At 60.1% G+C, this 15,916-nt stretch overlaps 1 protein-coding gene across 3 annotated transcripts in view; it reads left to right on the forward strand.

Annotated features, from left to right (window-relative positions):
• CUX1 (cut like homeobox 1) overlaps nucleotides 1–15,408 on the forward strand; it is a 354,242-nt gene extending 338,834 nt beyond the window's left edge. For all 3 annotated transcript variants that reach the window (XM_059155149.1, XM_059155150.1, XM_059155148.1), the window contains exons 15-23: nucleotides 7,194–7,321; nucleotides 7,916–7,982; nucleotides 8,651–8,763; nucleotides 11,264–11,380; nucleotides 12,546–12,629; nucleotides 12,849–12,905; nucleotides 13,273–13,353; nucleotides 14,130–14,194; nucleotides 14,491–15,408. In XM_059155149.1, coding sequence (XP_059011132.1) covers nucleotides 7,194–7,321; nucleotides 7,916–7,982; nucleotides 8,651–8,763; nucleotides 11,264–11,380; nucleotides 12,546–12,629; nucleotides 12,849–12,905; nucleotides 13,273–13,353; nucleotides 14,130–14,194; nucleotides 14,491–14,560 — 782 coding nt within the window. In that variant the 3' untranslated portion in view covers nucleotides 14,561–15,408. The remainder of the gene's footprint in view (nucleotides 1–7,193; nucleotides 7,322–7,915; nucleotides 7,983–8,650; nucleotides 8,764–11,263; nucleotides 11,381–12,545; nucleotides 12,630–12,848; nucleotides 12,906–13,272; nucleotides 13,354–14,129; nucleotides 14,195–14,490) is intronic.
• The last annotated feature ends 508 nt before the right edge of the window (nucleotides 15,409–15,916 follow it).

Below are 15,916 nucleotides of genomic sequence, written 5' to 3' on the forward strand. Positions count from 1 at the left end.
CTGTTTGATGACTCCAGGAAATAGGCGAAGGCCACCTGAGGACATGCACTTGACCCTTGAAAAACACAAGAGTCAGGGGCGCCAACCCCCAACGCCGCTGAAAACCCACGGGTAGCTTTTGACTCCCGCGAAAGGTAACTGCTGACAGCCTACTGCCGACCTGAAGCCTTACCCCAGAACACAGTCGCTGAACGCGTATTTTGTGTTTATACGTATAATATCCTGTATACTTTGAATGAACTAAGCTAGAGGAACAAATGTTATGAAGAAAAGCACAAGGAAAACCCATTTATACTAGGGAACTGTAAAAAAAATCCGCGTGTAAGTGGACCCGCGTGATTGCAACCCGTGTTGTCCAAGGGTCAGCAGTAATCATCGGTGTGCGAGGCATCCGCTGGGATCCTGTCCGCGTGTGTTTCTGAAAGGGCCTCTGAGCGGCTGCCTTGGGTTGGGGTACGTTGCCGTCGCCTCCACAATGCCTAGCGTGCCGGCTTCGGGGGGCACAGAGCTTGTTGGTCTCTTGGGCGTGGCATTGGTGCCTGGGCAGGGGCGCGGGGCCGAGCTGAGAACCCCGAGGGCTTGGGAGAGCCGTTTTGGTGTTGGTGCTGCCTGGGAGGGCTACTGGTCAGCAGACCCTTGTTGTGCATCTGGCCCCCCAAGTGCAGGGGGTGCCACGTCGGCGGAAGTGGGAGGCGCAGCATGTGCCCAGTGTGTGACGGGCATTCAGAAGCGACTGCCTCCTCCAGGAAGCTTGGGCTCTCAGAATGTCCAGAGGGAAAGGCCATTTTTTTTTTTTCTTTTTTCAAGAACTTGGTCTGTGGACAGTTGAAAGGCTGCTCTGTTAGGGACAGTGGAGTGGGGGGCTCTGGGGAGTGAGGTTGGAGGACCCCAATCGTTTCCCAGTGAGGCGCTGGGACCCTTCTGTGTGTGTGGTCGGGTGGCAATGCGCTCGAGTCCCACCGTCTTCTCGCCCTGGCTGGCGCGCGACCTTGGGCAAAACCTCGTCAACTCAGGAAACCCTTTCTGAGACAATGAATGAACGTAGCTTCTTTGAGCTTCCATTTCTGTCTCTGCGGAGGGGGATGGAATAATGCCAGACTCGCGGGGCTGCCGCAGTGGGATGGAGGAGCGAGGGATGACCCCGGTGTTCATGACAGGGCCCGAGCCCACGGCAGGTGCCCAGGACCTGTTAGCGCTGGCGGTTGGCATGGGCGTTGCGTCATCGAATTTGGAGGCTGGAGCAGCTCCCTCCGGTCAAAGTCGTTTCCACCTCGTGCTGGGGCCAGAGGAGCCCCTCCGTGGGAGTGCGGGCTAGCCAGAGCTCCTGTGGCTGCGGCCTGACCACCTCCAGTGGTGCACAGGGGGGCCCGTGATGCCCGCATTTGGGCAGCCAAGTCCCCCACACCCAGCAGCTCTCTCTCTCCGGCCTCGGCTAAAAATTCAAGTCTCAGTTCCTGTGTGGCTGAAGCTGCCACACTGGGTTTGGCCACAGACAGGAAGGAAGTCCCCTCCCTGTGCCTCTGTCCTGGGGACGGGGGGGGGGGGGGGGGGTGCTGCGCCGTCTACAGAGCTGGTTTCCTCTTAGAGGCTCCGTCGGACTGAGGCATCTGCTGACGCTGCTCCCTGCCCCGGGACCCCCCAAACCCGGGAGCCTCTTATGTTGGAGGAGAGCAGATTCTCTGGGATGGCGGTTCTCGACTGGGGGAGGGGGGCGGACTTTGCCCCTTGGGGCGTTGGGCAGCGACTGGGGGCATTTGGGGCAGTGCCGCTGGCACCTGGACAGAGACGCTGATAGAAGGCGAAGGGCAGCGTCCTGACCCCCAACAAAGAATGATGTGGCCCCAAATGTCAGCAGTGCTGAGTCGAGGAGGCTGGGGCTCCTTGACGGCCATAGTCAGCAGATCGTCACCGAGAACCACCATGTGCCAGGGACGTGCTCCAGCAGCCTCAAGCTGCTCCCAGCCCAGAGGGGAGACAGAGCAGTGCGGAACCATAACCCAGGCCTTAAAATGGGAAAAGGCATTTGCAGGACACGGGGCGGGGGGTGAGGGGCACCCCCAAGTGAGGGGAAGCAGGGGCACAGAGTCTGTAATGTGACAAGTCAGAGGGACAGTGAGCCCCGTGTACGGGCAGGGTGGGCAGGGGGCCTGGGGGTCAGCCACACTGTTGGCGAGAACGAAGCAGATTCTGGAGGGTTCCAGAGGGTTCTGAGTGAGGCCTGAGCAGTTACCGGCTGGCAGGACCAGCAGAGGCCAGCTGGCCAAGCAAGACCCAGCCAGCTCGGACCCAGCCCAGGAGGCCGTGCCCCGGGAATCCCTTTGCAACCTTCTACCTAAAGGAATGGGTGCTTCCCCACTGGGAGGAGTGGACTCAGCCCATCAGCTGATAGACATGGAGGGCTCACCGTGCCACTGACCCGCAGTGATAGTAAGGGACAAACAAGAAGCTTGCCTTTCAGAGGGGGCGGGCAGACAGTAGACGGAGTACAAGTGAATTACATAGTGCCTTAGTGGTCAATGTTAGAGGAGAAAAACCAGGTAAGGGGGACTGGAAAAGCAAGGTGAGGGGTGGAAGTTCTAAATCAGGTGGTCGGGGTAGGCCTCACCAAGCAGGTAGCATGAACAGAGTCTTGACAGAGGGGAGGGGGTGAACCATGCCCATGCCTGAGCTAAGAACATTCCAGGCAGAGGGGAAACAGTGAGTGCAAAGGTCCTGTGGTACTAAGGTGCCCAGGAGCCAGAATAGCTGAAGCAAAGCCACCACGGGCAAGAGTTGGGGGCAGCCAGGTCAGAGAGAGAGGGAGACACAGGCAGGAGATGGGGCCTTGTAGATCGTCGTAGAGTTTGGGGTCCATTGGAGGGTTTGGACTGAGTGTGGTCTGATCTGACTGTTGGAAAGTCTCTCTCTGGCTGCTGTTTTGTGAGGCTCTTGCCATAAGAAACCCAGGCTATGATTTGCACCAGGTGGCGCAGTGGCCATAAGTGATTGGATTCTGGATGGTTTTTTTTGAGGGTGGAGCCGAAAACAGGACTGGAGACAGAGTAGATGGAGACAGAGGGGTAGAGAAGAGCCAAGGTTGGGCTTTGGGCTGAGTCAGTGAGCAGCGCCTGGCCTCTGCTCCCCCATCCCCGAGGACTCTACCTCCTGGACTGTGCAAAGGGAGGCCTGCTGGGGCGAACGAAGTAGGTTCCAGGAGCAGGGATCGGGCTTCAGTTCGGACCGGTCTGGACTCCATGCAATGAGCTTGGGGAGAGGAGTGGCCCGGAGGACATGCAAGGTGGTTGGAGTGAAGGACAGGAGAGTGGCGTGTGGGGACAGCTCGCAGGTCCCGCAGCATTGGGAGCTTTGCAGGGAGACGTAGCAGCAAAGGAAAGACGGGGAGCGGCCAGCCAGGCAGGAGGCCCGAGAGGCCGCAGTGACCTGGAAGCCAGGAGTTGGCAGGTCGGGAAGATGAGGGATGGGGACACGGCGATGCATGAGGCCATCGGCCACCTTGGCAAGGACAGTCAGCGTAGTGGGCGTCCAAGTCAGAAGGGAAAGGTTTAAGGATGTGGACGCTTGAGAACAGGTGAACTTCCTCAGAGAGTTTTGCAGGAGGGGAAGTAGAGTCGAGAGGGTGTGTGTGTATGTGTGTGTGTGTGTGTGTTTCAGAGGGCAGCCCAACACGCTCCTGCGGCTTGTGGAAAGGAGCACATTAGCCGACGTCGCAGGAGAGAGGGAGGACCCTGGCTGGGCGGAGGGAGGGGCTGCGCCTACAGGAGCCCAGCACTCGTCTCTGGCCACCTGTGGGGACAGACAGGTGCAGAGATGGTGGGTGAGGAGCAGCTCCCATGCTCCCACTTGGCGTGCAGATGGCTGAATAAGGAGGGTCCCCCACTTGCGGGAAAGCCGTGAGCACGACGCCCCTGGGTCTGCCATCCAGTTGTGATAAGTTTTTGCATTTAATCGATCCGCAGTCGGAAATCGTGCCTTGGGCGCCTGGGTAACCAGTCAGTTAAACGTCTGCCTTCGGCTCAGGTCATGATCCTAGGGTCCTGGGATCGAGTCTGGCATTGGTCCCCCTGCTCAGTGGGGAGTCTGCTTCCCCCTCTGCCTGCTGTTCCCCCTGCTTGTGGTCACTCTCACTCTCACTCTCTCTTGCTGCTCTTTCACAAACAAATAAAATCTTAAACAAAAAAAAAAAAAAAAAAAAAGGAAGGAAGGAAATTGTGCCTTGACCTTAAGTCATAGCCAGGCTCCTTAAATCTTGACCTCGACTTTGCTTTGATTTCTTTCCCCCCCATCTGTGAAATGCATCCCCGAGGCAGCCTTCCCAGATTCTTCCCAAAGGACGAGTTCCCATGAACTTTCCCGGGGGGAGGCAGTCTGGCCCGTCTCACATGGGCCATCTTGCAGAGGTGAGGGTTCCCCTCTATCCCCCTAGCGTTTGTCTGTCCGTCACTCCCGCCCGCACACCTGCCCCCACCTGACCTCTCCCTCTCCGCATTCTGCTTGCGCCCTACTCCCAAGCTGCCCCGCACCAGGCCCTGCCCCCTGGCATCTGTCCAGAGTGGGCTCGTTCCCAAGTCCCTCCACACCCCTGCCTCCACGTCCCACCACCACCTTGACCAGAGGCTTCGCTCCATCTCCTTGCTTAGCCTTTCTGGGGACCCCAAGGACCCCTCCTTACTCACCGACTGTCCCTCTTCAGCTTGGCACTTTGACACACTTTCTCCTGATTTCCCCCTGCTTCCTGCCACCTCCTCTCAGGGGCTCTTCTGGGACACCCCTGAAAATGTCACCGTGCCTGAAAGTTCTGGCCATTCTCACTGCAGACTGTCTCTGGGCTTCCATGTTCACTGCCCTGGGGGGTTGGCCAGGGGGCGGGGGTCGGTCCTGAGCTCTCCGCAGCCTGCATCTCTGGCCTCCGGCCATGCATCCCGCCCCCCCCATCCACATGACCCCTTAGCCACTCCATTAGTACCTCCTACTCACTGAAGGCCAACCGTGAGGCTGCTCACCCCTTCCACATTTGGGGAACCAGCTCCAGGCACGGGCCTCACCTCCTGGGTTCTGTATGACAAAGGGATCACAACTGTCTCCAGCACCTTCTACTGCCTTGCCCCAGTTCTGGTGGAGTCCAGCTCAGGACCTCCCTTGACACCAAGTGGTCTCCCAAAAAGGTGACCCCAACTTCTTGGTCTGGCTGTTCCTTCCCCCAGCAGAGACAGAGGAAAGCATAGGGGTAACAGCCAGGGGACCCTGACACGGCAGATTTAAGTGGCTCCGGGACAGGGTCTCTGAGCAGGGTCTGTAACTGAGGTCTCTTCTTTGGGGTAGACACCACACGTGCAGCTGCTTCCCGTCCCCCGGTGTGGGGTGTCAGCTCACTGCTAGGGTCCAGCTGGGCTCCTGGCCCTGCCTCTGCGGTCTCCGCATCCCACCACACCCGGGGCCTCCGTTCAGCCTCACCGCATCACCTCTGCTGCCCTGCCTCGCCCAGCCCCTCCGTGTCTCACGAGCTCCATGCCGTCTGGGAGTGCGGGCCGGCCAGCCCTCAGCTCCGCCCAGAGTCCCCTCTTGGGGGGAACGGCCACTCCCGACATTCAGCTTTGCTCCCCCCAGAGAGCCCCTCAACGGCTACCCCAGTGTCTGGGGGCAGGTGCAGCAGCGTTTGGCAGCGGCCTGGCACCCGCCAGCTGGGGCATGGGCACAAGTGCAGGGGAACCCCGGGCCGGGCACCCTGGGACCCCAGGGGCCTGACCAAGACCGTGCCGGTTAGAACAGCAGCTCAAGCAATCATCTTGCTGGTGCCTTATCGACCCTCGGTCTCCTCGGCACCAGGCTACATGCACGCTGCCGGCTGGACCTCAGGCTCCCCCAACTATACCCTGCCACCCTCACCCCGTTCTCCCTCCATGACCTGACCCTGGGCCCTCAGGTCCAGCCTCTTCCCTGAACCCCATCTCGGGTCCCCCACTTCCACCAGCACCAGCCAGGCACCAATGCTTGAAGGCAGAAGTCCATTCGGGGCCGGAACCAGTGCAGACCCCGCTGTGGGGGAAGGGCTTGGACATAGCCAGGAGGGGACACCCTTGGGTTTGGTCCTGGACCAAGAGGCCTCCGTTCCTCATCTGTAAAAATGGGGGTCACCTTTTTTGGACTGACTGGCTTGTCGCGAGATGTGTCAAGAGCTTGGCGTGCAGCGGGCACCCAGGAGAGGGAGCAGGAAGGGCGGGGGTGGGGGTGAGGTCAGCGGCCCCCCACCCTGGCTCAAGACGCTGAGTGTAGCCAAGACCGGGTTGGCGGGCAGGTCAGCAGGCCACGTGGTGATGGGCAAATAAATCCCTGTGACAGGACGGGCAGAGGGCCATCCTCCTGGCTCGGTCCCCAGCCTGGAGCCTTTGGGCATTTCTGGTGCCACAGAGCCCCCTGGTGGCCAAGCAAGATCTACTGCCACTATTTAGAAATGAGACCTGGGCTGCGCACCCCCCAACCCCCGGGGGCACCCGCTGTCCTCCCTGCTCCTGACACCCACCCCTCCCCGGGGCATGGACTTTCCAACACCTCTCACCCTCCAAAAGGACAGGAAGGTCTCCATACAGAATTATTTTGGGTTCGATTTTGTCGCAAAGACAGCCACGGGCACTTTAGTGAGGGAAGTCAAGACCGTGTGGGTCAGGGTATTGTGGGGAGGGGGGGCGCTCCATCCCCCTCACTGGGCTGGAACCTGTCGGGGTAGGGGGCAAGCGGGTCTGGTGACAGCTCCAGAGGCAGGACCCCTCCCTCGGGCACCTCCTGCTGATCTCCAGCAGGCCCGCCCATCCCCAGCTGCCCCTCCTTTCTCCCCCACTCCTACCTCTGGTCCTTATCCCAGAGCATCAGCCCTGGCAGAAACTTGGGGTGTGCTGGGTTCCATGTCTCTGCCTGGCTTGACAGAGGCAAAGTGAGGCCTTGAAAGGGCAAGGGGCCAGTCGGGCTGGCCAGGCTCCCGGCGGGTCACAGCAGAGCCGGGGAGAACCCTGGATCCCTACGCTGGGCTCCCTCGCCTGCCTGGAGAAGTTCAGGAGCATGTTGAGTTCTTAGGGCCAGGAGTGGCCCTGCTGGCCGGCCTCCTGGTGGGCCCTCGGGCTGTGGGTCGGAGAGGCCGAGTGGGGAAGGCGCCACGGGCCACACCAGGTTCCCTCTGATGGCCGTGTGTTCCTTTGACACAGGGCGCTGCGCAGAGCTGCAGGTGCATGTCACTGAGGCCATGGCCACGGCAGCCGAGCAGAGGGAGCTGATCGCCCGCTTGGAGCAGGACCTTAGTACCATCCAGACCATCCAGCGGCCGGACGCCGAGGTGAGCCGCCCCCTCTGCCCCGCCCCCTCGCCACCCTGAGCTCTCATCCAGGAAAACCTCACAGGTTAACCAGCCGGCTCCTCGGGCCCTGCCCCCACAAGGCCCACAAGGCTGTCGCCCACAGCCCAGGTATCGCCTGCACACTTCATCACAGAGGCCCGGTTCAGGACGCCAGGCCAAAGGGCACAGGGCCAGGCTGGGACCTCCACCCTGAGAGCTGTGGGCAGAAGCCAGGCAGGAAGACCGACCCATCCCACAGCTGGAGGACCCGAGGCCCAGGGATCGTGGAAGGCTGGAGCCCACGGGGTCCTGGGGGTCACTTTGTCACCCACCACATTTTCTAGAAGAAATGGGGCTCGGAGAGAGCAGCGGGGCTGGCCCAGCAGGGCCCAGTGGTCCATGATGGCACCACCACAGGGGCCCTGCCTCGGGGTCAACCCAAGGCCCAGCCTTCCCTTTAGGAGCCCTTGTGATCACCGGCCCAGTCCCGCCGCCAGACCGCCCCACCTGGTCCTTGACCCCCGTTTGCTTGGCACCCTGAAAGGGTACGTTCGGTGACACATAGGGAATGGTCACGCCTGCTCCCCCCTGCAGGGCGCAGCTGAGCACGGCCTGGAGAAGATCCCGGAGCCCATCAAGGAGGCCACTGCCCTGTTCTATGGTAAGGAGGGGCTGGCCCGTCTCCGACACAGCAATGGGCAGGGCAGGAGCAGGGAAAGGAGAAAGGGGGTGCTACAGTCTGAGCCGTGATCCCTAAAGAGCACCCCCTTCCTCCAAGAAGGTCAGGGCCCCCCGTCCTAGCAATGCAGCAGCAACCAAAGAGTGGGGCTGGGTCCGCCCTTCAATGCCTTAGCTTGACACCCCGCCTAGGACCGGGGCCCCCTTTGCCCTGCCAGTGGCCTTGTCGATGGCTGATGGGTCGTGGTGAGCTCCCCAGGGAGGCCTTGGCACGGGAAGAGAGACAGCCAGAGAGCTCCCAGCAGTGCTGGCTAGGTGGCCTCCTCCGGCGTCAGGATCAAGGAGGAACCTGGGGCTGGGCGGGGACATTGGAGGGAGCCTCTCACGGCTTCCCAGTGCCTCCAGTGTCCTTTCGCTTCCCCAGGAACGGGGGGCCTCGTCCGAAAGATGCGAGGGTCTCAGATCCTCATATTGAGGAACAGGGGCCCTCCCCTGCTCGGATCCCTAGTCCCCTGGATAGCCCTTCCTTTCCACAGCCTCTCAGCACCTGTGCTCAGACACCTGTGCCTTGTACCTCATGGCCCTTGGCCAGAGCTCCCTCTGGGCTGGGGCTATCGACCTGAGAACCCACCGTTCCCCTCCACCTCCTAGGACCGTCGGCACCGGCGAGTGGCGCCCTCCCCGAGGGCCAGGTAGACTCGCTGCTCTCCATCATCTCCAGCCAGAGGGAACGCTTCCGTGCCCGGAACCAGGAGCTAGAGGCCGTGAGTTGCATTGTTCCCTCTCTTATGTCCCTTGGACCCACAGGCTTGGGAGCAGAGAGATGTGTCACAGACCATAAACCACAGAGGAGTTAGATTTGTTGTGTGCAGTCAGGGAGGGCTTCCTGGAGGGGGTTATGCCACACTGGGCTTTGAAAGAAGACTCAGATGCTCCAAGTGGAGGACAGATAGGTGAGCAGAGACAGGAGGCCAACAAGCCCGAAAGCCTGTGACAGGGCTGCAGGAATAAGACACAGAGGGCCCTACTGCTGGGCTGAGGCGTTACCGGAGGATTTAAGCAAGGGAGTGACACTGGCAGAATGGAGCATAAGAAGGGTCACTCGGCAGCCAGTTTCCGGATGGAACCCGGCCTGGGAAGACAACTGGGGAGCGGTCCTGGAAGGGGGAACAGGATACGAGAGAGGGAGTCAGGGAGGGAAAGAAAAGAGGAGGAGCAAGAGACGGTCAGGGTGATCAGGGTACAAAGGCCCAGGCCCGGGCATGCGCACAGAGGCAGTGCACGCCAGACCCAGATTGCAGAGGGCCTGGGGACAGACCAGAAGTGTACCTGGAGGGGGCGCTGTCCCAGCCTTGGGGACTCTGCAGACTCCCCATCCCCCAGAGCCCTCCTGGGTCCATCCCTGAGCTCTCCCGGTGCAAACAGGAGCCCGGAAGCTTTCCATCCTTCTCAAAGAGTCACTGCCTGAGCTGATGATGACATTTCTAGACCCTTCCTCTCCAAACGCACAGTTGACCCCCTGGGGTTCCCAAGCTCAGGCCAGGGAGAAGCCAACATTAACTGGGTGCCCACGGCAGGCAAGGCCTGCTGCTGGTCCAGTGGCAAGGCTGGGCCGGCCCCATCGGACCTCCTGTGATCTGCTTCAAAGGAGGGATGGTCCGAGCCGCCCCTCACAGCAGGGACTGGAAACGTCACACTCACTCCCCTCGGGGACTAGGGACAGCCACGCAATGGAATGCTGGGCAGCCCTTAAAAGGAGGCCTTCAAAACAGATAAAGTGGAAAGAAAAGTGTTTTCGTATTCTACCTTTTGCTTTAAAAATCTAGGTTTTTTTCAATCAGGTACTAACTTTTTAAAAATTGTGGTAAAACACACAACACATACAATTTACCGCCTTAAGTGTTTTTAAGTGTACGGTTCAGGGGCATTAAGTACATTCACGCTGTTGTACAAACAGCCCCACCATCCCCGTCCGGGAGCTTTTTTACTCTTTCCAAACTGAAACTCTGTCCCCGCTAAACACAAACTCCATTTCCCCCCGCTGCCCCCATCCCGGGTTCACCACGCCTCTACTCCTCTCTGTGTCCCTTGACCACACGAGGACCTCATGTGAGTACAGTCCTACAGTAGTTGTCTTTTCGTGCTGGCGTATTTCGCTGAGCAGAATGTCCTCAAGGTTCATCCCTGCTGTAGTAGGTGTCAGAAGGTCCTTCCTTTTTAAGGCTGAACAGCATTCTGTTGTACTGGGTACCTGGTTTTATTTATCCGTTCATCCGTCAAGGGGCCTTTGGTTTGCTCCCATCTTTTGGCTACTGTGAACCATGCTGCCATGAACATGGGTGTTCCGGGTAGCTGCCCAGAAGTGGAATTGCTGAATCACGTGATAATTCTAGGCTTCTTTTGATTTTATTTATTTATTTCACAGACAGAGATGACAAGTAGGCAGAGAGAGAGGGGGAAGCCGGCTCCCTGCCGAGCAGAGAGCCCGATGCGGGGCTCGATCCCAGGACCCTGGGATCATGACCTGAGCCAAAGGCAGAGGCTTAACCCACTGAGCCACCCAGGCGCCCTAGGCTTCATTTTTTAAAAAACCGCCCTACTACCGTGTCCCGTGTCCCGTGTACTTTTCAGTCCTGTTTAAATGTTTTAAACAGTATGAAGATAACACCTACTTAGGCATTTGGATAAGCTGAAAACCGAGGTCGCCTTTCATTTGCTCCCGGATTGGCAAACATTAAAACCACGTAGCGTCTGACTCCATTTCTATGAAATGTCCAGAAGAGGCAAATCGAAAGAGACAGAAAGATTAGTGGTGACCAGGGGGTGGGGGAAGAGGGACGGAGTGAGGGGTCGGGGGTTTCCTTTGGGGTCATAAACGTATCGTGGAGTGAGATGGCAGGAATGGTTCACCATATTCACTGTGGATATACTAAATAAAATAATAAATAAATAATCCTAAAGACAGTGATGTTCGTTTCACGAATTACATCTCGCTAGTTCTTTCAAAGGTTGATGATACCATAAACAAACCGACTCAAGACATGAAGGAACCTGGCCCCAAATCTGTCTTCTGCTTGGGGTGGGGTCACAGGAGGAGAAGGGGACTTGCCAGAGTCTAGAAGGTCAGGGAGATGGCCACAGGCCAAGAAGGGGCTCCGGGTAGACGAGCAGGACCTGCACCGGTCTGGCAGCCTCTCCCCACTACCCTTTCCACTGTGGGCCTTGCCTGCCTGCCCACCTGCCCGCTGCCCCCCCCCCCACCAGGAGAACCGCCTGGCCCAGCACACCATCCAGGCCCTGCAGAGCGAGCTGGACAGCCTGCGTGCAGACAACATCAAGCTCTTTGAGAAGATCAAGTTCCTGCAGAGCTACCCAGGCCGTGTAAGTGCCCTCCCCGATTGTGGCCCCAGGCGTACCAGGCAAGGAGAGAGGCCAACCAGGCCCTCCAAGGCGAGAGAGTTGGGGGCAGTGACCTGCTGGGCAGCACTGGGCCTAGGGGCCCCCAGAGGCCATCCAGTCTGCCCTGCCTGGCAGCTGTGTTCCCTGAACTGAGGAAAGCCCCCACAGTGGAGGTTCTGTGCAGGTTCATTCATCAGAGCCAGCCAGGAGGCGGGGAGGGGCAGCAGGAGGCAGGGCTGGTGGGCCCATGGGCCCAGCCGTCCCCTCTATGAAACAGGAGTGATCCTCTAGTGAAGCCAGGATCCGGGGATCAAACCATAGGGCCGTTGAGCAGGCCGGAGAGGCCCTGGGGAATCCGTATGTTTGAAACTCACATTCTTAAAAAACAAAACAAACAAACAAACAAACAAAAACCCAGATTTGGGTCCAATAACCCCCAAACCAATCAAGAAAACAGAATAAAAACCCACTCACTCCATTCTGGGCATCTGAGGGCCCTCCCTGGCTTCTCTCAGCCCCCAGGCTTCACAGGGGACCCCCTCGTGGGAGGAAACCCTTCTGTGACTGTGGGGTGACAGGGTGGCCCATAGAAACGCAGGGAGCAGGGACCCTCAGGGTGGGGGCCTCCCCAGGACCAGAGCTCCCGCCCCCTCCCCCACTCCACCTGTTGGAGCTGCACTCGGGCCACCAGAGGGCGCCAGACTCTGCGCTAACTCCTACTTGGTACCCAGGGCCCTGCTGGGGTGGGGGAGCCGGGCTCACCCCTCTGGTGCCTCCCTCTGCCCACAGCCACCCTGCAGGCTCCCGCAAACCCCTCCCAGACCCACTGGTCCCCACTGGCCCCCACTGGCCCCCACTGGCCTGGCCCTGTCTGTGATGTACACTGGAGCTCAATAGGCTTCAGTCCCTCTACCTGCCCCGAGTCACCCTGACCCGGAGCCCGCGGGAAGTCTCTGAACCCGGGCACGACTCCCGGACGCGTGGCCCCGGCCACATTCATGCTGTCACCCAGCCTTCTCCCAGCTCTAGGGCGTGGTGCTGATGGGGAAACTGAGGCTCCCCTCTGCTCCTGCCAGCCTCAGGATGCCTTACCCCGGCCTTGTTCCTGGTCATTCCCTGAATGACGGGGTCTCTCCCCCTCACACAGAGCGGTGGCAGTGACGACACGGAGCTGCGGTACTCCTCCCAGTACGAGGAACGCCTGGACCCCTTCTCCTCCTTCAGCAAGCGGGTGTGTGAGCCCGCAGGGGCTGCTCCCTGGCCAGGCGGTGGGCGGGCCGCGGGGAAGCCTGCAGGACGCACCCTCGCTGGGCAAGCCTGGGGCGTCACACTGAGTGGAAGGGGACAGCAGGGAAGACAGACCCCAGCAGCCCCCTGCGGTCCCCCTCTGCAGCAGCCTGGGGCTTCTGGGGCCCTGGGGGGCCTCCCCTCATCCTCTCTCCCCCTTCAGGAGCGGCAGCGGAAGTACCTGAGCCTGAGCCCTTGGGACAAGGCCACGCTCAGCATGGTGAGTTCCCTCCTCTGCCACACACCAGAAGCTCTGACTCTGGGGACCTCCAAAGACACCTGCCTTCAGTGCCATCTGGAGAAGCCCCAGGGACCCCACTCACCCCTCATAGGTCCTGCTGAGACTGGCCATGAGGCCTAGAACAGGGTCCCTCTCCCTCCCGGACAGCTGCTGGTCCTGGAAGGTTCTGGAATCGTGCCACAGGGGGCTCCATTCCCTAGCATTCCTGTGGCCCAAATTCCCAGGCTACAGAGTGGGAGACCACTGCCCTCTCTGTAGTGGGGCCCTCTCTACAGGAACCTGGGGCAGCCCTCTAGGGGTCGGTGAGGCCTGCCCCACCCCCACGCCACACCTTGTTGCTCCCCAGGGGCGACTGGTTCTCTCCAACAAGATGGCGCGCACCATTGGCTTCTTCTACACGCTCTTCCTGCACTGCTTGGTCTTCCTGGTGAGTATCCAGGCAGGAGGCCAGGGATGCCTCCACCAAGCTTCCCGGACCGCCAAGGGCAGCCTGGCTCCCTGGGCCAAGCCCAGGCCACACTGTCTGCTCCTGGCCACTTCTGTCCTCTTCAAGGGGACGGTGCCAAGCCCACCCCTCAGGCCCTCTGCCTGGGGCAGCAGCCCAGCCACTCTGGGGAAGGGGCCTGGCTGACTTCACCCACGGCCCACTCTGGAGGGCTTGGGGGAGGGCACGACCACTGTGGGGGCCCGAGGCAGGCGGGAATGCATGCAGGTGTGCCTCACGTCACTAAGGAAAAGCCGGCTGGGCTGCACACGCAGGGACATCTTGAACTGAATCTCCTGCAGTGCAGAGTGACCGTCCTGGGGACGTCGGCAAGTCCACTGGGTCAGGGAATCGGAGAGGGCAAGGCGGGCCCGTGGAAGCCTCCAGCCCTGGAGGCTCCCATCCCGAGTAAGGCCCCAGGGAGGGATGGCCCCTCCGTACTTAGCCTGGGCTCCAACTCTGTCCCCAGGGGCCAACAGGTCCCGGCCTGCCAGTGTCCTACACAGCAATGGCGAGGACAGTACTGCCACGTTGAGGCCCGTCTGACTGTGTGTGAAACAGGCGGCCACAGGGGCATCTCTAAGGCCTCCTGCCCTGGGGCCTGGGCCAGGACAATAGTCATGCGCGCCCAGGAGGCCAGGCCCGGGGGGGGGGGGGGGGGTTGGAGGGGGCGGCAGGAAGGGCCGTGCGTAGGGCTCACTGTGTTTCTACCTGGCCAGGTGCTCTACAAGCTGGCGTGGAGTGAAAGCATGGAAAGGGACTGTGCCACCTTCTGTGCTAAGAAGTGAGGACAACACCCGGGTCCCAGGGCCCTGCACTGACTCCCCCACCTGGCACCACCGAGCCCCTCCTGTGTTCCCCACCCCCAACCTTCCGCCACCCTCCCCCCCCACCCCCGGCTCCCCAGCACCTCCCCTGTCACAGGGAGCACACCCCCTGGGGATCTCCGTTCCCCCTCCACACATGTGCGTGAGTGTGCATGCGGATGTGCGCGCGCACACACACACACACACACACACACACACACACACTTCTCTCCTTTTTACCCTTGTTCTCAGCAAAGGTTTCTATCCCCAACAGGTTCGCCGATCACCTGCACAAGTTCCACGAGAATGACAATGGGGCGGCAGCCGGTGACTTGTGGCAGTGATGTCCCCAGGCCTCCCCAGCATATTGATGGCTGTACCCCCCTACCCCTTGCTTGTTTGGCTGCTTCTAATGACTTCGACTTCCCCAGAGAATTCCCCACAGAACCAGCCCTTGCCCTCCGCCCTCCAGAGCCAGAGGTCCCAGGTCCCCCTGGAAACTCTTATGAGAATGTCAACCACATCAGGATCCCTAGGTCCAAAAAGCCCCCGAGGCCCAGCCAGGCAGAGTCAAGGGGGCCCCTTCAGCCCCATCCTGGGCTGGTGACCTGGCTCGGCCCGCAGCCTGACCACTGGCCTTGGTGGCAGTTACCTCCCATCACCATTCATGATGCTGATTGGGTCCTCGCTGATTCTGGCCATGCACAGTTCATCTGGGTCGGGTCCCCTGGGTCTCTCTGTGCCAGGTCTGAGCCAGGTCTGGGATCCCCTCGGGCTCCCCCACGATCTACCACCACCACTTTCACTCAAGAGATAGAGGGCCCTTCCTCACAGGCCAGCAGGCTTTGTCACCAAGCCCACCCCACCCCAAAAAGAGGGGAAGCCCCGGAGGGCATAGGATAGTTTCTGTCACCTTCTCCGTGCCCCCAGACCCATTGTGATTTTTGCTTTCTTCTTTAGCAAGATATTTTAGCTTCTAGGCAAGGAGGGATCTCCAGTGAGCCCCTGTGCCCCAGGCTTTTCAGCCCTAAGGACTGGTCTGAGGGGCCCAGGTGCTTCTCAGCCAAGACAGAACAGACCGTGGCCCACCCTAGCATGGCCATCTTGGGGCCACTGGCTGATCTCCCTAAGGTAGAATTGCACTTGCGCGTTCAGCTTTGCACATTTCAAATAAACACGTAGTTGAGCTGTGCTGGTGGCCATGCTCTGTGACTCTGGGGGGACAGGCGGCCGCTGGGAGCCCACAGCAACACGCCTGGGACCTGGGGCTGGACCTTTCAGATGCTCTGCTGATGGGAGGCATGACCTTCAACTATGGGAGCTCCCTTCCTTTGTCCATCCCCCAGGAATTCCGTGAGTGGGTCCAGACCTTTGCTAGAACCCAAACCCACAATGTCTGAGTTCCCATGAGCCGCCAGGCTGCCTGATCAAAAAGAGAAATCGATTCCTTAAAAAAAAAAAAAAAAGAAGAAGAAGAAGAAGAGGAAGAAGACGACTATGAGGCTGCATTGGGACGTGCAATGTCAGCTCCGGGGGAACCCCTTCTCCCCTTTCTGGGTGTCATGGAGCTACGTACCCTATGCCCCTTTCCCTTGGGCCACAGCTTGCCAGGCACTGCAGAGCCTGTACCGACCAAGTCCCCTGAGTTCCAGCCGTGCAGGGGGACCCCCTGAGCCACCGGTCAGCCTCGACCCAGCTCT

Source organism: Mustela lutreola, chromosome 17, assembly GCF_030435805.1.
Source record: "Mustela lutreola isolate mMusLut2 chromosome 17, mMusLut2.pri, whole genome shotgun sequence".
Classification (NCBI taxonomy): Eukaryota; Metazoa; Chordata; class Mammalia; order Carnivora; family Mustelidae; genus Mustela; species Mustela lutreola.